The sequence below is a fragment of the Phocoena sinus genome, chromosome 5 (genome assembly GCF_008692025.1).
Source record: "Phocoena sinus isolate mPhoSin1 chromosome 5, mPhoSin1.pri, whole genome shotgun sequence".
Classification (NCBI taxonomy): domain Eukaryota; kingdom Metazoa; phylum Chordata; class Mammalia; order Artiodactyla; family Phocoenidae; genus Phocoena; species Phocoena sinus.
The window spans coordinates 91058716-91080647 of NC_045767.1; the positions used below are offsets into that span (position 1 = coordinate 91058716).

Consider the following 21932-nt stretch of genomic DNA (forward strand, 5'->3'; position numbering starts at 1 on the left):
GTTCCCTGTTCCTGTAAGGCTCCCAGCTCAGTTTTAATGAGTAAAAGTGGATCCAGAGTTGACTGTAAAATGCTTAGGTGTACTTTGCACTTGTGGTCTGAATTGCATCTGCTCAGCAGATGGGAATTACCCACATTCTGACGTTTGTCATGAATAATGGGCTGAGCAAGAGAGGAGTTCCTCAATCTTATCACGCTATTTGGCCGGAAGAAACACTTTGTATTTAATTTTATAAACTGTAATATGCACTGACATATTGGACAGCATGATGAGTGGAAATGAGTTATGCCTGCATCCATAGACAGAATGAATGTCAAATTTTAGTTGTAGTAAGAGTTCTCCCTCATTTTAGTAATGATTTACAGCATAATTCAGTGGCTATCTAATCCTTTTCGTGGAAACCAGAAAACCCCGTCTCATTCTTTACTAAGTGATTCTTAAAATTTGGACAAAGGCAAACCAGAAATACTGTTGTATGCTGTAGCCCAACACAAGCTTCAGAGATTGCCACATGACACAAAATAAACTTCAGTGGAAAATACAGCCCAATGTAGTCACCAAAGGCAAATTTGGCCATGGCTGTGCTTCCTGAGTTTGTGTTATTTCTGCCTCTTGGAGACTTGCTGAAAAATGTTCAGGCTCCCAGCCAGGCAGCCATGGAACCAGATAGTGACAGCAGCACTAGAGACAGCATTCTGCTGTGTGTATTGCCATGTTTAAGAGCAGGAACCTGAAACATTCGAAAGAGTCTTTTCAAAAAGATGAGAAATTGAGGCAGAATAAAAATGCTAGCTTGCTCTCTTATACAGTCACCCCTCCCAATTTTGTTCATAATGTTACATTTTAGCAATGAGATTAACTATTTAATGTCAGGTTCAAAAAACTGAATTTAAAAGTTAACTCAGAGTTATTTTTACAAAAAACATATTAACATGTAAAGATAGCAAATTGATCATTTTCTGGGAATTACGGTTGTGATTTTTTATTTTATGTGTTGTAGTTCTGTATACTTTTCAAACTCTATATAGTAAGTGCATAATACAGTCATAATGTTTTCATAATTTTTCTTCCATAAACATGTAATATGAACTTCTGTATGTTTTTGGAAAGGGGAACCAGGAAATATGCGGACAAAAGAATGAGTAAAGCCTTATCATTAAGCTCTTTGCCAAGACAAACCATCATTCCATATTACTGATGTCTGCAAGCAGTAGCAGAATTCTCTTAACCCACGTTATCCTTCGTTACTGTCAACTTGGATCCTGGAATTCAAATTGCAAACTCCTGCCGCCCCTCTTTCATAAGTGGCTACGGCTCCATTTCTTTTTGTCTTTGGCCTCATCTCCTGGCTCAAACGATGAGGAAAGAAGACTGCTTTTCAACCTTTGCTTAGAGACTTTCTTCAGCTAGCAAAGTAGGTTATTCATTTCCATTGCAAATGAAGGGATTGGGTTCCACAGTTTGAATACTGAGAAGCTGGGAAGGGAAGGGCTATCTCGATTGAAGCAAAAATGCAAAACCTAAAATGATCAGGGAGCCTTGAATTTGTTTAACTCTCCCGACCTCCTTCAAAGGGCTGCCCTTTTTGAAAAGGAAGGGTTTTGAACATCTTTAGCAACTCTGCTCAAGTATCATTAATTATTGCTGGTGGTTAGGATGATGGTGCCTGTGATTTGTTTACCTTTTTCTTCCAAGCAGTTCTATTCTAGACCCTAAGTCTCTGTCAGTGCTGACAATTGATAATAAAAAGGACCTGGGAGTTTCCTGAAATCCATTAGTCATCTAATCAATAAGGTAATATAACTAGACTTGTCTCACCTCCCACCCTCTGGCTGCTTTCGGCCATTTTGTGACTTTTGTATTTTCTGAGGTATACATCTTTTTAAGATTACCCCTGTAAACAATGGCCCTGGAGCTACTGATGAATAGATCTATCAACTTCTCTCAGGTCCTTAACACCTAGAACTCAGATAAGAGCAAAAGGATTAAATATTAAGATATAATTTCACAATATTAAAAAGAAATTTGAAGTGACTGATGGCTAGTTGGTTGATAGAAAACAAAAACCCCCCAAATGTTTTCTTGATTATGAAAACTCCACTGTTTAAGAGAGGAGCTGTAGCTACTCAGAACAAAGTCACTAGATGTTGGTAAGACATGGAAGAGGGTCTAAAAAGGGAGAGGCAAAGAAGGATTGTATCATTTATTAAAATGCTTGTGCTTCTGAAGAAGACAGGAATGTGCTTTAGAACTGGTATCTGATTTTGAAGAGAATTCCTTTCTAAGCGTAACTATCAGATTTTATATTTTAACACACTAGCTTGTTTTCTAACAACCTCAGATAAAGGAAGACACTTATCTACTCTCTTCCCCTCTATGGTTTGGCTTCTGAAGATTTTTATGAAAAAGATTTTTAAAAAATTCACAGTCTATTATTCCAGTTGGCGGCTGCAATGAGCAGCTTCCGCATCAGACCTTGGTTTCTGTTATCACATGCAGCTGACTTCCTAAGGGCAGCCCAAGGGGTTTGTGGACAGGGAAGAAAGAATGAGGGAAGTCTGTGTTCTACAATCTCCTTTTCTGGCCTGAAACACAGAGAAGTATGGTCTCTGGCTCGCAGCCCTGACACTATTTGCAAATTAGTACTGATTTTCATAGTCTATTCTAATCCAAAGTAGGGACTTGAAACTACCTCCACTTTGATGGAATAGTCTGTTTCTTGTTGTAGCTGATGGTTTTGGAGAGAACAAAGAAATATTTAGTGCCCAAGAAAAAGCTGTTAGAAAACTACAGAAAAATTATGTGCCCTGAATGTGTGGACAATATGAAACACAGTGGTAGATGTGCTATATTAGATAAATGGTTCTAAAACCCGACCTGAAGGGCTTGTTGAAACAGATCATGACGGGCACCTCCAAAGTTTCTTATTGAGTTATGTCTGGTGTGGGTCCTGAGAATTTGCATGTTTAACGTGTTCCTAGGTGATTCTGGTACTGCTAGTCCAGAGACCACCCTTTTTTTTTTCGTTTTATTCTTTGCGGTACGCGGGCCTCTCACTGCCGTGGCCTCTCCCGTTGCGGAGCACAGGCTCCGGACGCGCAGGCTCAGCGGCCTAGGCTCATGGGCCCAGCCGCTCCGCAGCATGTGGGATCTTCCCGGACTGGGGCACGAACCCGCGTCCCCTGCATTGGCAGGCAGACTCTCAACCACTGCACCACCAGGGAAGTCCCAGAGACCACACTCTTGAGATCTTTTAGATCTCAGGATGCTGAGAATCATGGTGATATTATTCTTTTAGGGGAAGGGAAGTCTATCAACTGGCAGGTTGCAGTTTGAAACAGGCGGACATTCCAACTGAAACTAAAATAGTTACATATAACCAGCCTGCTAACACTTCTGCCCTTTCCTCCTCTGTTACTGAAGTAAGAGGCCAGAGAACACTGTCCTTGCAGACATTCTTTAGGAGGCGGTTTGTTCTAATTTCTTATTGCTGCTGTAACAAATTACTACAAACCTAGTGGCTTTAAACAACATAAACATTATCTTACAGTTGTACAGGTCAAATACAGGTCTCACTGGCTATAACCAAGGTATCAGCAAGGCTGTACTTCTGAAGGCTCTAGGGGAGAATACATTTCCTTGCTTTCTCCACTTTCCACAGCCTACCCACATTCCTTGGCTTCCGGCTCCCTTTTCCATCTTCAAAGCCAGCAGTGGCTATACAATCCTTCCCACTCCATCACTCTGACATGGAATCTTTTCACATAGTTCTCCTACCCTCCCACATAAGGGCCCTTATGATAACATTGGGCCCATCTGGATAATCTCCCAAATTTAAGGGATGCTAACGGATTAGCATCCTTAATTCCATCTGCAACCTTAATTCCCTTTTGCGACGTAATGTAAAATATTCACAGGTTCAGGGGATTAGGAAGTAGACATCTTTAGGAGGTCATTGTTCTATCGCGGGATTCAAGGGTGACTCCTATCCAAATATTGTCTGAGTACTTGGGAGGCATCTTGTTAGAAATCAGAATCTGTATTTTAACCGAGATCCCCAGGAAATTTGCATGTATGTTAAAATGGAGAGAAGCCCTGATACAATCACCTTGCCACTAGGTATGAAACAGTATTTAAGGGTAACATATGTCAAGCCAAAATACTAAAGTCCTGATTTAGTTCCTTGATGCTAATACTCCCATACTCACTCATCATCAACAAAAGTTTATTGAGGGATTACTGTGTAATAGACAATGTAATAGATGCTGGGGAGACTGCAATATTTAAAACCAATGGGGCCCGTGCAGTGATGGGAGTTGCTTTCTGGAGGAAGAAGATAGAAAAAAACAAAACAAAACAAAAGAGCAAATAAAGAAATATGTTGATTTTACATAGGGGTAAGTGCCATAATAACAATGAAACATCATCCTGTGATGTAGCAGATGAAAGAGGGCATTTTAGAGAATGTGATCAGGAGGCCTGAAATATTAAACTGACACCTGAATAATGGGAAGGAGCTATAGCCCTGCTGCAGAGTCAAGAAAGTGTCCTGAGCAAGAGATGTCGGTGCCACATCTTGTGTGCAGCACTAAGCTTGACATGTTTAAAGGAGAAAAAACAAGGGGAAGAATGGCTCAAGATGAGGTTCTAAAGGTTCTCCAGGCCAGATCGCATTGGGCCTTAGAGAGACTCCTTATGGTAAGGAGTCTGCAATAGGAAGCTTTGAAGGGTTTAAGCAGGACGCCGTGACGACATTGAAAAGAGACGTTCTGGCTGCTCGGGGAGGATGGATTACGGGGACAGGGAATGGAAGCTGGCAGCCCAATTAGGAGGCAAGTAATAGTTGTCCAGGCAAGAGATAGTGGTGACTTGGACTAGAGTGGGTGAGAAGTGGTTGTATGTTGCAGGTGGAGTTGATGGGACTTGCTGTGGGGCTGGTTGTAGTAAAATGAGGAAATGAAACAATTACGTGGTTTCTAGCTTCCGTTTAGGATCTTGCTTCTCATTTTTCCATGATTTAAACTTTTAGGTCTCTCTAATACGTGCCCTATAGATTTTTTTTTTTAAAGCCAGTTAAAAAGTAAACAGAGATGTGTCACACAGCACGCGTCATGATTGGAGCAGATGCAGGTTGACGGTAAAAGAACACGCTTTGTGTATGAACAGCTGGGAAATTTTGTGCTGGTTGAGGGTGATTACCTTGACATCACAGTCTGATGCCCCTTGTTCCCTTGAGATGGGGAAACTATTCTGTTAAGCCTTTCAGACTGATATGCCTTTCAGCCACTTGGACCATCAGGATTGTTACTAAGAGTGTCTAGAAACACAGCAGGTGGTCAGTGATCCTCGGAGTCATCTATGTGAGTGTGAACTACAGACAGGGCTTTCCTTACAGGCTTTTATGGTGCTCTTCTGTAATGCTGCCATGACTTTGACCACTGATTCTCTTTACATTGGAAAAAGTATATTAAGGGGCCTCCTTGTTTCTATTCTGGGCATCCTCCATCTACTCTTCACACTGTGTCCAGAGTATGTAGAACATACATAAGCATATCATCTGCTTTGGTTAATATCCTTAAATGTCTCTCTACTGCTCTTGGTATAAAAGCCCCAAATCCTTATCACAGCAGGTAAAGTCCTGCTTGGTCTCTCTTCCTCTTTAACCTCTTTTACAGAGATGCTTTTTTTTTTTTTTTTAAGAAGATGTTGGGTGTAGGAGTTTAGTAATTTATTTATTTATTTTTGCTGTGTTGGGTCTTCGTTTCTGTGCGAGGGCTTTCTCTAGTTGTGGCAAGTGGGGGCCACTCTTCATCGCGGTGCGCGGGCCTCTCACTATCGCGGCCTCTCTTGTTGTGGAGCACAGGCTCCAGACGCGCAGGCTCAGTAGTTGTGGCTCACGGGCCTAGTTGCTCCGCGGCATGTGGGATCCTCCCAGATCAGGGCTCGAACCCGTGCCCCCTGGATTAGCAGACAGATTCTCAACCATTGCGCCACCAGGGAAGCCCCAGAGATGCTTTTTCCTGTGTCCTGCACCTCAACCATTCTGGGAACTTTCACTGGCTGGAACTCTGGTCTCCCTCTGGCTGTGAAGATGTCAGGCTGGCTCCCTGTGTCAGGAGTGCTCTCCTGCTGACTCTCTTAACCTTGTTAGCTTGCATCACCTTCAGATCTCTGGACTTCCCTGCTTAGGCTAGATCCTTATTTTCTCGTAGAACTTGGTTCTTTTCATTCTGAACACTGACCTCATTTTGTTACCAGGCTTTTAGAGCTGTGGTCTCACTGTGATTTCCAGAGCAGTAGCATCTGTACCACCTGGGAACTTATATGTACAAGTGCTCACTCTACTCCAGACCTGCTGAATAAGAAACTCTGGGAATGGGGCCCAGCAATCTTTATTTTACCAAGCCCTCCAGAGATTCTGATAAAGGCTCAAGTTGGAGATTTGTGGCTTCAGACTACAGCCTCCATGAGAGTAGGGCTCTTGTCTGTCTTTGCTCAAAATTGCTACCCCAGCTTCTAGTCAGCGTCTGGCTAATGGTGTGCTCTCAGGAATTGTTTGTTTAGGGAATAAAATATAGGAAACTGAATGCTGAGCAACATTTAGAGGGGAAAGGTCTTTTACCAGCATAGCTAACAGGACCAGAAATTCAAGTAAACTCTGTGTCATCTATTTCTAGAGTCTTTGAATTTTGACCTCATCAGACTTTCTATTGAAACATTTTCAGTGTGTATTGGGCAGACAGATGGTCTTGTTGTTTTTTAATGGACTAAAGTGATAAAATAGGTAAATGTGGAGTAGATACATTTTATTGTGAATAGCAGTCATATTGGTATGCTCAATGACTGTTAACAATATATATTCATTGAAAAATATCTGACATAAAGCTTAATGACCCTTTTCACTAGTCTGGGGGTGATATTACTGACCTTTATGTAAAATTCTGATATCCAATTTCTCACAATAAAATGAATTTTTACTAGGTCACCAGACATGAATAATGGGAATGTTTACATAAATTTAAAAGAAAAACTCCCACATAGAAAAAGATTCCTCTTTTTTTTTTTTTTTTTTTTTTTTTTTTTTTTTAGCAATACGCGGGCCTCTCACTGTCGCGGCCTCTCCCGTTGCGGAGCACAGGCTCCAGACGCGCAGGCTCAGCGGCCATGGCTCACGGGCCCAGCCGCTCCGCGGCATGTGGGATCTTCCCGGACCGGGGCACGAACCCGCGTCCCCTGCATCGGCAGGCGGACTCTCAACCACTGTGCCACCAGGGAAGCCCAAGATTCCTCATTTTTAAAGGAGATGGTCCTACGCATGTCTCAAACTTTTTGCCCTGGCTTATTTTAAAATCCTGACTCCTATCAAAATATGTCAGGGAGGACTCCCTTATCCTTTATTAAAGACAACAGTCCAAAGGTCTTCAGAAGAGTGTGGCCCTGTCTTTATACACCTACCTGCAGGGCATGCTGAGGCTTGCAGTGTTTGCGCCAGTTCCTTTGATCCAGAGAAGACCCAGGCCATGGGACCTGGGCAAACACTGCCCTCTGGTTCTGCCCGCCAGGTAGGACGCAGCCCCTGGAACACTGGCTCTTTGTGCTGAGTTTGTGCTCAGAGGTGCAGGTGGCTGCTTTCTTTGTTTCAGCAAAGGGTACTGGCCAACATGCTTGGCAAAAGGAACTGTTTGGAGTGATGCACTTTCTGCTCAAGTTTATTACATCATGCTAATTAGAGTTAGTTAGTAAGGACAGGAATGCACATGGGCCTTGGGGCCACTGTTGGAAGAGCTGCAGCCTGCAAGGGTTTGTATTAGGTTCCTAAGTAGGAGAATAAAAAAATCTAACAAGTTCCGAGAGTGAAATCTGATCTACATTCTAGAACTGGATTTGAACTCTTTTTTCAAATTCAGGATTGACATTTACTCATCCCTAAAATGCCCTGATTTTAGCCTAAGACCTGAAGTGAAAGCACTTTGAAAGCAACCATAGGGAACCACTTTTTTTTTTTAATACTCAGCTCACTTAGAATATTTACCGTGTGAAGCAACAGAGCAGTGACAACCCCAGGCAAGGAAAAGAGCAACTGGAATCTTAATCATTTGAGCATGGAGTTAACTTATGCCAGCACCCTTCACTCAGGGAAGTTTCTAAACTCAGAAAATTCTTATCCAGGAGTAAGACATAAATGTTATATGGCTTACTGTGCTATTAAATCAATACCTCTTATTTTCATGGATCATATATTTGCTGAAAGCAAAATTTTCATTAAGGAAGGTCTATTTTCCTATTAATTTGCAGCATTTTCATGTATTTCTGTGCATGAAAATAAATATCGCTTAATAAGTTGGTGATTTCTGTCTTGCCAGAACAACGCTTGTCACAGAATGGGAGCTGAATAACTACTTAAGTGAATAAATGAAGAATGGAGGGCTTCCCTGGTGGCGCAGTGGTTGAGAGTCCGCCTGCCGATGCAGGGGACGCGGGTTCATGCCCCGGTCCGGGAAGATCCCACATGCCGCAGAGCGGCTGGGCCCGTGAGCCACGGCCACTGAGCCTGTGCGTCCGGTGCCTGTGCCCCGCAACGGGAGAGGCCACAGCAATGAGAGGCCCGTGTACCGCAAAAAAAAGAAAAAAAAAAAGAATGGAGGGCTTAATGACAAGCTGGATATCATAGGTAGTCACTGGTATCATTATAATTTTTGGTGACTATTTTGTAAAGATTTCCCTGAGTTCCAGAAATTTTGTTTATTTCAGGTGGGCAGAAGTTCTCAAACTTTAAGCCTTTCCTCCTCTGAGCAGTAGTGTCTGGACTCCAGTAATACTTCAGAATCACCTGATTAGCTCTGAGGGGGAGCGCAACATCTGCACTGTTAATAAGCATCTTGATCGGAAGGCAGGTGGCCCCTGGACCACATTTGGAGGAATGCTATCTTCAAGTCCAGTGTTTGCGTAAATGCTATATTATTTTACTTTACCACCTGGAATACCAATAATACATGGATACTAGAGTCTGAAAGGGTATCTGTGGTATAGAAGATAAACTGCAAGTGCCCAATTCAGTCAATTCAAAATATGACACAAAATAAGGGTCACTAGAAATGCAGACACTTTGGAAATATCCTCCCCCAGAATATGTGGTTTCATTTTAACATATTTCATTGTAGGCCAGTTATAAAATGGGAATGCATATAGGTTCTCAAATTTTGTTCGTTTTCTTTCTCTTCTTAGATTCTAAATGATTAGAATGTATGTATAAAAATATTTTCAGCGATTAAAAAATTACAAAGTGCTGGCTTCAAGGCTATTTTGTGGGAAAGTGATTGATACAGTCTGGCTGAGGGCTCTGGATGTGCTGTTCAAAACTAATCATTCATGTACTGCTTTTATGAGTTTGGCTAACTCCAAGTATAATCTGTTATCACTTAATATTTTTCTAGTTGATGTTCCTCTTTTTATATATTCATTCAACAATTATGTATTACTTATCGCATTAATATTTGCAGAATTATATATGAAACACTACCCTCTCCCCTTAAATTTTCAGTCTTATTTGGGGAATAAAATAAATAAATATAATACATTAGAAAGTGAGAGTGTTCTGATAGCATGTGGTTCAGGATGGGTGTTTTCATTAGTTATAGGACCCATGGTTGTGAGTGACAGAAACCCAACCAAGTTACTTAGTAACTTGGTTACTAAGCAAGCTTTTATCTGTCCTGAGAAGTAATGTTTGTGAAATCAAAGATTTCATGTGCTAGTTATATTTTTCTAATGCTTTCCAAGAGTGTTCAAATAAAAACCAATTATTTATGTTTAACCTAAAATCATCTCACGTATCAAGGCCATCCAGGTACCTCACCTTGGGAAAGAGGATGCAAAAGATACTTAGGTCTTACCTTCAAGGGGCTTACATTCTACCTTGGGAAACCAGGCATCTGTTATGAGGCAGTAAAGACAAGGCAAGAAGCCTTAAGCTGTTGGTGGGAGAGACAGCTCATCAAACTATTTTAGAAAGCTAATTTGTAACAATAACATTAGATTTACTTGTATACTTTGATTCAGTAATTACACTTCTGTGAACTAGTCCTTGTGTATGCAAAATATTGGAGCCATCTTGAAGGTCAAAATTAAAGAAATTATATTATGACATTTCTATATTGTTGAGTGATATAGTATCATTAAAATCATCTTTAGGAAGATTATTTTAATAGTATGGGGAAATATTTGTAATATAATGCCAGGTGTGTAAAACAAGACATAGAATGATCTCAACTATATAAAATAAAATCCTTAGAATATGGGTCATATGACAAAATTAAATAGTACATTTTCTGAGTAGTAAGATTATGGATAACTTTATTCTTTCAATTTATATGTTTCTATATTTTCTCAGCTTTTATAATATAAATATATAAAAACAATAATTTATAAAATAATCATACTTTCATAATTAGGAAGTAAATATTTTAAAAGAACAAACACACAAGTAATTAACAGGCTAATTAAAATCTTACTGCAGTTCAGGGAGGATTTCATGGGAAAAGTGAGAAACGGAGACTGGGAAGCTATAAAATATTACAAAGGAAACGGAAGTTGACCTGGTAACCACCGGTGTATGGAATAGGTGTTCATTTCAGTGAAAATTCTTGATTTTCATACTGTGATTACACAGATGAATAAAAGGAATGTAGTGTCCAGGACGAGAAGTTACCATCAGCTGCTCATGGCTACAAAATGAGATCGACATAAATCAATTAAGAACAGAACAAAGAGCTTCATGAAGGTGGAAGAAAGCTGTTCTAGAGAAACAGAGGATTCAAGGCCTGAGAATAAAGAGAAACACATGTGAACCAATAGCAGGATTGGGAAGAACAGGACCACCCCTCGGAGCAGACATGAGTTAGGGAGGGCACTGGGACTTCTCTCTGACCTTTGTCTTGAGGTTTTATAGGGGAAGAGAGGTCATGGAGATGCCAGTGAGTGCAGAAGGGGACTGTGAATTGCTATTTGGATTGTGGGGTGCCTGCTTAGGGTGCCTTTTAATCTGATCATAAGGGTAAATCTAAAGGTTTTGGTGAGAAAGGACCTTGCTTTCTCAGGAATCCAAGAGGTGAAGAGCAGCTGTGTAGCTGAAGTAGATGAAAAAGAAAAGATTGCAACCTCAGAATGAGAGGTGGCCCCAGGAGTAGTTTAGCAATGCACTGAGGGCGGGGCTGGTGGGAGGTGAGAATCAGGATTCCATGGGCTGACCTGAGTCAAGCAGAGTTGAATAACAGGAAAATACGTACAAGGGTTCGTACATTCTTCTCTTATGCCGTGTACTGTTTCTTCTCGAAACTTCCCTCCCAGTGTGGTAAATTTGTTTTCCTGGCTGGTTAAACTTACACTCCACAGAAGGCATTTACGCAAAAAGGAACGCTGGTGTAGACCCAGGGCTACTGTCTTTGGACACACCTTTGTTCAATGTTTCTGTAATTTTCTCTGGGGGGAGGCACTGTGGTAGGAGGACCTTCTTGGGGCTGTGCTGGGCTCTTACCCTGTTCTGCCCTTTCTGTCACTCTCTCGTGAGCATCTTCCCTTTTCTTCACAGTCTCTCCCATCTTCTCCATCATCCCTCTATCTTGAATCTCATTTGCCTCCTGCTTCCCCTGCAGATCACTCACATGCTTTTTTCATCTTTTTCTCTTCCCAAACCATCATCTTTCAGGTCCTCTCAACAGTGTCCATCCTGTTACCATGTCCATCTCTTACTTCTCTCTAGGATCTTTCTATCTCTCTTCCCTTTGGTTTCATATGGATGTTACTTTCTCTGACTTTCATTATCAGTCATCTGCACTTATTTTAAAAATTAATTTCTGCCTTTCATTTCAATTTCCCATTTTCTCAACTTCCCTCTTCTCCTTGTATCCCCAGCAACACTTTAGCTACCTTGACACCCCCAAGCGGTGTTTTCTATACTTGCCCACTCTATCACTGCCCCTCCTCTCTGTTCAGTGTTCACATTCCTTCTGCCCACTTTCCATCCAATGTACTACTGCTCGCCTTGTTGTTTCCTACTTTTCCTTTCACTCTTTTCTAACCCTGGATCTTGAATCTTCTCTATCACACTTATTCCCTTGGTGACATTAGTCAGTCTCAAATGTAACTTGTCTAGGACTGAACTCCCGATCTTCTACCCCAAACCTGCTCCTCCTGTAGTCTTTATAATGTCAGAAAGTATTCACTCCATTCTTCCTGACCCAAATCCTTGGAATCATCCTTAATCTTTCTCTTTCCCTCATACCCACATCTAATCCTTCAGGAAATCCTATTGTTTCTTCCTTCAAAATATACCCAGAATCTGAGCATTTTTCCCCACCTCCACCCCTGCCACCTCGGTCCAAGCCACCATCATCTCTACTCTGGACTATCCGCTCCTCGATAGTTTCTCTGCTTCTATCCTTGTGTCCTCTTCAGTCTGTTCTTAAAGCAGCAGCCAGACAGATTCAGTCACTCGTGTACTCAATAATCTTCAATGATTTCTCATCTTGTAAGTGGGAAAGACGAAGTCTCAGTGGCCTATGAGGCCTTACATATTCTGGCCCCATTCTGTCTCTGACCTTACCTTCTCCTACTGTCCTCCCTATTTCACTTTCCCATACCAGCTTCCTGCACCCTTACAGGCGTGTGACTGCCTCAGGGCTGTGAACTTGGTGTCCCCTTTCCTGGAAGGGGACCTGGGAGGCTCCCAGCCAGATACCCACACAGCTCACTCACTTCCCTCCTTCAGGCTTTTCCCTACTGCTACCTCCTTTCTGAGGCCTTCCTTGGCCATCTTATATGAAATCATAACTCACTGCTCTCTACCCTCCGCAATCATTACTCCCGTTCCAGCTTTATTTTTATTCTTCATATCTTTCAGCACCTAATAGTGCATCTTGTTTTACATTTATCCTACATTTTGACTGTATCCCTCTTTTAGGAGGCAACCCCACGAGGGTAAGGGTTTTGTTTCATTCATTACTGAACGCTCAGGGTCCACAGGAGTATAAACTGCTTTTAGGAAGCAGTCTATAAGTATCTGAGGAATGAATAACTCCTCTATCTTTTACTTCCTGCCTTCTTCCCGCCTCTTATATTTCATGCTTATCCTCCAGCTGTGGCTTTAATTCCATTTTTGGCCATATTTATTCCTTTTGCTTTCCCATTGTGCAATCCTGCATCATTTATACTACTTTCCTCTGTCATTTATTTGGCTTTGTTTCTCTTCCCTGTAAGACATGGATCACATTCCAGGGCGACTTGTTTTTTTTCTTACCTTTGTGTCTTTTCCCTTTTCAGCTTCTGCTCTAGCTCAGCCAGGTTCGTCTCTTATCTTTACTCTTATAGTTTTCAAATCCCTGCTCTATTATTCCTAAACTAGCATAAGATGCTATCTGCTGTGTATAAGAAAATAGCCATAGCTGTTGACCACCTATTGCATAATCTAACATCAAGAGGGAAACAGTAAAAATGAAGTATGTCCTGAGGAGCAACAGAGGGAAGGAGAGGCCAGGAAAGCCTGGCTAATTCTTTGGATATATTATTTATGAGGAGCCTCGGATCCTTTACTTAACGCTGTTCCTGAGAACTGTGACAACTATTAAAATAGAAATTTAGCTTTTGGTGAAATTAGACCATTATTTATGAAATATGAGTCATTGTTCCATGATAGGCTATGGCTTTTCAGTCTTCAGGAACGTATTTATTCAATTTCTAATTCAGTGTCTCCACTGATGATTCATATCATTGATCTTGTGGTTCATACATCACGCTTTTTTTATTGATACACATTTAGACTTTATTATAATACCTATGGAAGACCCAAATTTAGGCACTCTTTATATCATATTTTCTGAAATATTTTACAAAGGCCTCATACTTTTTATAACATTTAATTCACTGGGCTCTCTTTGTAGCAGATGAGAAAAATTAGAAAATGTAATGATGCCATTTCCCAAGTTTTTCCAATACAGTTAAAACTTTCAAAATGAAGCTTAGGGGGCTTCCCTGGTGGCGCAGTGGTTGAGAGTCCACCTGCCGACGCAGGGGACGCGGGTTCGTGCCCCGGTCTGGGAAGATCCCACATGCCGCGGAGCGGCTGGGCCCGTGAGCCATGGCCGCTGAGCCTGTGCGTCCGGAGCCTGTGCTCCGCAACGGGAGAGGCCACAACACTGAGAGGCCCCCGTACCGCAAAGAAAAAAAAAAAGAAGCTTAGAATGACAAAATGCATAATATACATAAGGTGTAATCCACAAATGACGGATAACTAGAATAACATATAATACAGGTGTACAGATACCTGGTAATGAATGTCCTCTCATTGACGAAGATCCAAGAAGAGGACTGGTGAGCCATCATAGTCATTTTCTCCCCCTTTCTGAGATCATCTGAGGCTACCCTAAAACATTAGAATAATATTAATGATATGTTCCTGTGATGCATTCATAAATTAGTTTCTGCCTTAAACTGAAATTATTTGTTGTGTCCCTATTGTGTAAAAATATTTTGGGGAGAATTTTTAAGTAGTGTTTTTTGTATGGGCATGAGGGTTGGGTTGGAGGGGCCGGGAGGAAAGAGAGTTTTTTTTTTTTTACCATGTGCCTGCTCTGGATCCTACACTCTGAATGTGGGCCATTTGATGGATGTTATCTCATTTACTCCTCAGACCATGCCAGCAAAGTAGGGGTGTTATTTCCATTTCACTTAGTAAGTAGTGGAACAAATAATTTGAAGCAAGGTCTGAATGTCTTTAGGGTTTCCTCTTATTTTTCTTTCCAGCATTGTTTTCGCAGCTTGAAAAGGGTTTGAGTGTCTATAAATTTGTCTGTTCTAAGATTCTTTTAAAAGATTTTTTTTCCTATGTCAAAGGGAATTAATTTTCAGGATAAGTTCAGAGTTCTAACTACAACTCACTTTGAGTGGGTTTCTAAATGGCATCCTCCAAACCTGCTTTTCATGTTTATTCACAGGATAATTTGTTTTGGGAACAAGTAATACTGTGTTGCTTTTTCCCATCCCTTCCCACCCCCTCCCCCACCTCCATATAGCTTTAAGATGTTTAGGTGTTTTACTCCATTCTTATTACTCAATACATGCTTTTGAGAAAAATCTATTTTATTCTCTTTTGATATCAGTTTCCCATTTTAAACTGAAAATTATATTCTTCATATAATTCATGGAAAATAGTAGTAAAGGAAGAGGAACATATAATTTAATTTTGACCATCTAAAGAAAGATGATAAAGAGGGCATATGAAGAAGTACTAGATGAGCCAGAAATACATAGCTTGACATATGGTTTTCCCCTTGGTAATCAATTCAAGAGACTGACAACTGTGTGATAGAGAAGGGGAGAGAGAAAGGCAGACAGGGGTGGAGCAAGATTTCTAACAAAGCACAAAACAAACTGCAGTGTTGGCCCATGATAAATGCTACTGATTTGCAAATTTATAAGTGAAATCCTGGACCAGAGATGTGCTGATAATCACTTCCCAGTTCACGGCTGTACTAGCCACGCTCTCAGTGATACAGGGATCCAGTATGTCTGAATTTGGCATAACTCCCTTTATAAGGAGCCCTATTTCTGAATTTTTAGTATTTGATTTGGAATACATGCTAAGAATTTTCTTCATTTTTCCACAGTTCCGATACTACCAGGTTTTAGTGATTTAAAAGTTATCTTCGGGCTTCCCTGGTGGCGCAGTGGTTGAGAGTCCGCCTGCTGATGCAGGGGACACGGGTTCGTGCCCCGGTCCGGGAGAATCCCACATGTCACGGAGTGGCTGGGCCTGTGAGCCATGGCCGCTAAGCCTACGCGTCCAGAGCCTGTGCTCCGCAACGGGAGAGACCACAGCAGTGAGAGGCCCGCGTACCGCAAAAAAAAAAAAAAAAAAAAGTTATCCTCCTGTTCCATCTCTCTATAAATGCACAGATGGGCTTAGGGTGTTTGAAGCTGCTGCTTCCTGGTGCAGAGCTTACGCTTTATTGAGAAGTGTAAAAAGGAAAAAAGAGAAGGCCCATGAGGAATTCTGTCTAGTTGAAATAATGTTTCTGAAGCCTTCCTGATTTTATATTTTATAGTAAAATTTCTAGATATTTTTGAGAAAAAATTACATGTCTTCCTGTTATACTTGTAAATAAAATTTCCAAATTTTATTTGTAAAATAAAATTGACTTCTGAAAAAAATTCATTTAGTTTTAAACTTCTGTTTATATAGCAGCTCAGTGTTATTTTCTTTAAAAAGATATTAAATTCCCAAAGGCTTATGTGATCCAAAAAGAGGCATGTTGCAATCATTGAAATTTTGGGGGGCAACATGATAATACAAGCTGGCTAAAGTAGAGAAGAAATCCTAGGGCCATGTTTGGTGGTGTGCAGAAAAAAGGAACATGTACTGTGTAAACTGAAAAACTAGGGAAACTGTGGCCCAAGGCAAGGAAGGATCAGGCAGTTTAGTAAGTCTGGTTTTGGAGTATTTCTAGAAGAAATTCTCTCCTGTATGATTCTGTGCAAGGGAACATATTCCTTCTACTCCAGCAATTGAATTCAAACTGACTGAACCCTGTCCCATCTCACAAACACAGCCTGAAGTTACCAGGCAGCCAAAATCAAGCTCTGACTTGCAGGGTTGATTAAGTGTAATGTAACATCCTTCCAGTCTCCTTCAGGCTCTGGAAACTGTGGTCAGACATGAGTAATAACCTCCTTTATGTCTTCATATAAATGGCATTAGGGTGTGACCAGAGATTTTATATAATATTTTCTAGTCATTCCATTTTGCAGAAATAGAATATTTAATTATCATTGCTTCAAGCCTATAGAATCATAGGAGCTATAGCCAGGATAAAAAGTAGGCTAGAGAGAAAAGTTCCATTTTTTTTTAACACCTTTATTGGAGTATAATTGCCTTACAATGGTGTGTTAGTTTCTGCTTTATAAAAAAATGAATCAGTTATACATATACATATGTCCCCATATCTCTTCCCTCTTGAATCTCCCTCCCTCCCACCCTCCCTATCCCACCCCTCTAGGTGGTCACAAAGCACCCAGCTGATCTCCCTGTGCTATGCGGCTGCTTCCCACTAGCTATCTACCTTACGTTTGGTAGTGTATATATGTCCATGCCACCCTCTCACTTTGTCACAGCTTACCCTTCCCCCTCCCCATATCCTCAAGTCCATTCTCTAGTAGGTCTGTGTCTTTATTCCCGTCTTGCCCCTAGGTTCTTCATGACTTTTTTTTCCCCTTAGATTCCATATATATGTGTTAGCATACAGTATTTGTTTTTCTCTTTCTGACTTACTTCACTCTGTATGACAGACTCTAGGTCCATCCACCTCACTACAAATAACTCAATTTTTTTATTTTAAAAAAGAAGGGGAGGAATTTCCTCCTTTTCCTTCTGAAGTAGGTCATTTTGATTTTGGTTGGGGTAAGCTGTGTGAAAGACATTCTATGTTTTCTTTCTCTAGGAGAATACCAGCAAAAGAAAAAAAAAAAAAGAAAGAAAGAAAGATAAAAGCTATCCTCACGAAATCCTGACGCACAGTGTTTCCTTATAGTGAGCTATGAGCACATCTCAACAGGCATAACGTAATATTCAAGCTGTAATAGTCAAGCTCAATGCTTGACTAGTTTCCCTTTATGCTTTTACCATTTTGATCATCACATCATCTTGTTCACAAACCTTGGGATCTCGTTCTTAGCAAATATAGCCCAAGTGTCTTAACCTGACGTTCAGGCTTTCTGCAGTTTCACCCAAACCTACATTTCCCAACTCAAAATTGAAGCTTTCTTTAATACCAGGCCCTCTAGTCTAGTGGAATTATGTGTCATCAAGTCTCTTCTCACTATTTCCCTTTCCCTCATCATTGCAGGTTCTAGTATCTGCTCAAGTGGGATCGTATCAATCTCCCCATGACCTGTTCTACACTGCTGTGTTGCCGCTTTCTGCTGTCCATTGGTATTGTCATGATTGATTTATACCTTATCTAATTTTCTACTCATATTCTCTTGCTCAAAGAGTGGTGCTCCTCTAGTTGGGAATGCCGTCCTCTTTGATAGCACATCATTGGAAGGGGGTTTTGTGGAGGACTCATGACAGAAGAGACAGAAGCTTAGCCAACCAGGCAAATTAACTGTATAGGTCAGAAGCTATAAGAGCATTTTAGGCTCCCTTGGGACAGAGACACAGCAAACTCCAAGAGCCCAGCAAATCCCAATTACTCAGTCACAAGATTTGGTCTGGGCTGTTTGGTTATGTAGCCTTTGCTCTTGCTTCTACAACCTGAGTTTTGCCCCTAGACTTTGTCATTCTAATCATCCTCAAAAAGAGTTACTGATGCTCCCTAGTGAGGTCCACCCCCCCCCCCCACCCCCAGGTGGTCACCTTGCTACCCAAACATAACCTGCTCCCTCCTGGATCCAAATTATTTACCATCTATTCTTTACTTCTGTACTTTTATTTCTCCTGTACCTCTCCTTCCACATTCCAGCACCCTATATCTTGCCAAGTGGTTCATTTTCTCTCCTCATTTTCTCTGCCTCTTAGCAACAATTGACAGAGTTGGTTGTCCCCTCCTGATACACTTTTTTTGGAGACTTTTGAGACAAAACAGCAATCACACAACCTTACTTTATTTCCTTGCTCTCACAGGTCTCAACTTTTTAGTCTTCTCTACTGCTTCCTCCTTTATATAAAATGCTGGGTAGTTCTAATAGTCTGTCCTCAGCCATCCTCTTTTCTCTAACTACACTTTCTTCCAGTTAATCTAATCCAGTTCCATCCCAGCCTCTCTGCTGAGCTCCAGACTCATGTCACTACCCACTTTATCTCTACTTGGATGTCTATCAGGCATCTCAGTGTCAACATGGCCAAACCAGAATCACTGACTTTCTCCCATGCTCCAGAATTTCCTCCTCCACAATTCTTTCCAATCTACCCAACTGGGCACCAAAACTGAAACTCAGTCTTATTTTCTCCTCTTTCATCGTAACTAGATTCCAATCTGAAAGTAAGTCCTATTGGTACCTCCAATAGGTAACTCCAAAGCTTCTGTTTCCAATGCTACCACTCTGAACCAACCCACCACCATCTTTCTCTTGGATTATTGCATCAGCCTCCTGACTGGTTTCCCTGCACCCACATCGTGACCCATATTCCATTCTCCACATGGTATCCAGGATGATAATTTCAAAGAGCCAATTAGATCTTGTCATTTCATGATTAAAACATTGCAAAGACTTCCAAGAATGAACTAGAATAAAATATAACCTCATGATGACCCCCAAGATCCTGTCAATCTGTTCAGTATTCATTCCCTTCATTATTTTCCTCATTGATTACATTTCATCTATAATACATTGTCCTTCTTTCTGGTTTTCAGTCACTCCCTAAGCTCATTCCTGCCTCAGGGATTTGAACTTGCTGCTCCTCCTACTTGGAGCACCTTACCTCAGACCTTCACGTGGCTGCCTGTTTCCCATCATGCGGATCTCAGTCCTTGGGTCTCTCCTCTCAGAGGCTTTCCCTAAGCAAGTCTCAGCCAGTCATTATCGCATTATTTTCACCTAGGTACACATCAGTATCTGAAAGGATCTTATTTATTTACATTGCCTGTATTCCCCAACTACAACATGAACTGTTTAGGTTGTGGGCTTTTTTGTTTGTTTGTTTGTTTACCTGTGTACATCCAGTTCTTAGAATTTTGGCTAGAACATGGAAGGGATTTAATTAATATTTGTTGAGTGACTGACTAAATGTCAAATTGTAGCTGTGACCCAAAGGATTAATTACTATTAATAAAACTTTTCTTTACCTCATAGTTAATATGATATTTTAGCTGGGGCTAGAAGTCGGGGATATTTTGAACTGAAGAAGCACAAAGTGCAAATTGACAGTGATGGGCTGAAGAATCATGGCAGTGGTTTTCTGATTGGCTCCATTCTATTTCTGTTCATAAAAAAAATTAGCTAAGGTATCATTAAAGAGAGCAAAAATCGCTATGTAATTATATTGTCAAACTCATGACCTATGCTGAAGCAAATCATAGGTAGCTTCAGAAGATGTGATTAAACAATTTCAAAAGCCCTGGGACTTCCCTGGTGGCTAAGAATCCGCCTGCCAATGCAGGGGACGTGGGTTCGAGTCCTGGTCCGGGAAGATCCCTCATGCCATGGAGTAACTAAGCCCATGCACCACAACAACTGAGCCTGTGCTCTAGAGCCCATGAGCCACAACTACTGAGCCCACGTGCCACAACTACTGAAGTCCGAGCGCCTAGAGCCCGTGCTCTGAAAAAAGAGATGCCACCATAATGAGAAGCCTGCGCACCACCGCAAAGAGTAGCCCCTGTTCACCACAACTAGAGAAAGCCTGTGCACAGCAAGGAATACCCAGTGCAGCCAAAAATTAATTAAAAAGAAAACAATTTCAAAAGCCCTTACATTATTCTCTGACCCTAGAAATAAGGACAGTTGAATGGAAATTATGAAAGAAAAATGAAAATAGGATAAAATTTTTCTTCATAAGCAGTATATGCTAATTGAATAGGAAATAATATTGGCCATGTCTGAATCCAAAAGTTGGCTAAGCAAAATATTCAAACAATTGAAATACCTGAAAGGTAAAAATGTGATTTAGTAAAAGTCCCATTTTATTATTAATTGCTGAAGTGAGAAATAGACCTATGAATTCCAATAGTTTCCCTTTTCCATTCCCAGTAACCATGATTCACTGCAAATTAAAATCTGGTAATGCCTTTGTGAATATCCTCTAAGTTATTAAGACTTGGTAAATTTATGAGTCTGAGCTAGTTACCTCAAAAGGCTTAAGAGGAAGATAACCAGATGTTATGGTTACCAGAAAGATTTATTAACAAAAGAAAAATTACAGGTCTAGAAGCCTAAGGGTCTTACTTTGAATGTTCACAATTATTTTGGTAGAACGGAACAAACTATGACTTGAGGAGGAAGGTAGTTGTTAAAAATCTATATACTTTACTGGGAGGGATAATCATACAGGGCTCTCCCATCCTGGGGCCAGAGCTTATTACTTAGATTGTGTATGAAATAAGATCACTTATTTAATGTTTGGCTATTTATTTTTTAATTATGTCCAGACAGAGTAGAGCTCAAGAGATATGGAATTAAATAGGCAAGTAATTAAATCCTGGAGAAATAAACAGTCCTAGAAGTACTAGGCAGGTCTAGGCTCAAACAGACCTTGGAGGCTCAACAGAGAGGAGAGAAGACCAGGAAGATAGAATCAGTCTGAGCAGGCAGCAGGGTTCAGGAACCTGGGAAAGCAGAATAAGTCAGCACCAGTATCTGGGCAACGCTGAGAACAGAGAGCATCTGAGAGCATCAGTGGTTCACCTCTTCCTGCTCGGCATCCTGCCTAGATGTGGGCTTGCCTGGACTGGCCAGAATGAGACCAGAGGATGGGAGGTGAAGCCCAGTTAACTCAAAAGGGCCGGTCATTTAAAGTACCTTCCTTGGTCCAAGCATGGATTAATTAAATGGTTGCTTGTTTAAAAGTGGGAAACTTGGCTCACTCTTTTGTATATCAACAAATATTTCATGAGCTCCCTCTCTGTGCTGTTGCTGTGCTAGCCAGGACGTGTAGCCTGCATCTGTGTCCGCAGCTCCTGATTCCTGAGGCCCCTGCGTGCCGGAAGTGTCAAAATGGTCATGATTTTACAATGAACCAAAGAAAAAATCCATGTGCTAGTTTCCTTGGGTCCTCCAGCCAAAGAGAATTTCTCCTGCCTTTGAACTTGGATAGCCAAATATCTGCAGCTTTCTAATTACTTACTACTTTCTCTCCCTAATCATATTTTATTTTACCCAATTTCCTCTAGAACAGGATGATTGCTCATTTCATTTTTGTATCTCCTCTAGTGAATGTATATATG

The 21932-nt window shown here is 41.0% G+C and overlaps 1 protein-coding gene across 3 annotated transcripts in view; it reads right to left on the reverse strand.

The window, feature by feature from the left end:
* Nucleotides 1–21932, reverse strand: part of RASSF6 (Ras association domain family member 6) — a 63709-nt gene that overhangs the window by 37423 nt on the left and 4354 nt on the right. For 2 of the 3 annotated variants that reach the window (XM_032631749.1, XM_032631751.1), the window contains exon 2: nt 14318–14416. In XM_032631749.1, coding sequence (XP_032487640.1) covers nt 14318–14382 — 65 coding nt within the window. In that variant the 5' untranslated portion in view covers nt 14383–14416. Of the gene's footprint in view, nt 1–14317; nt 14417–21932 lie in introns of those variants that run through there. The other variant, XM_032631750.1, reaches the window with a different exon arrangement.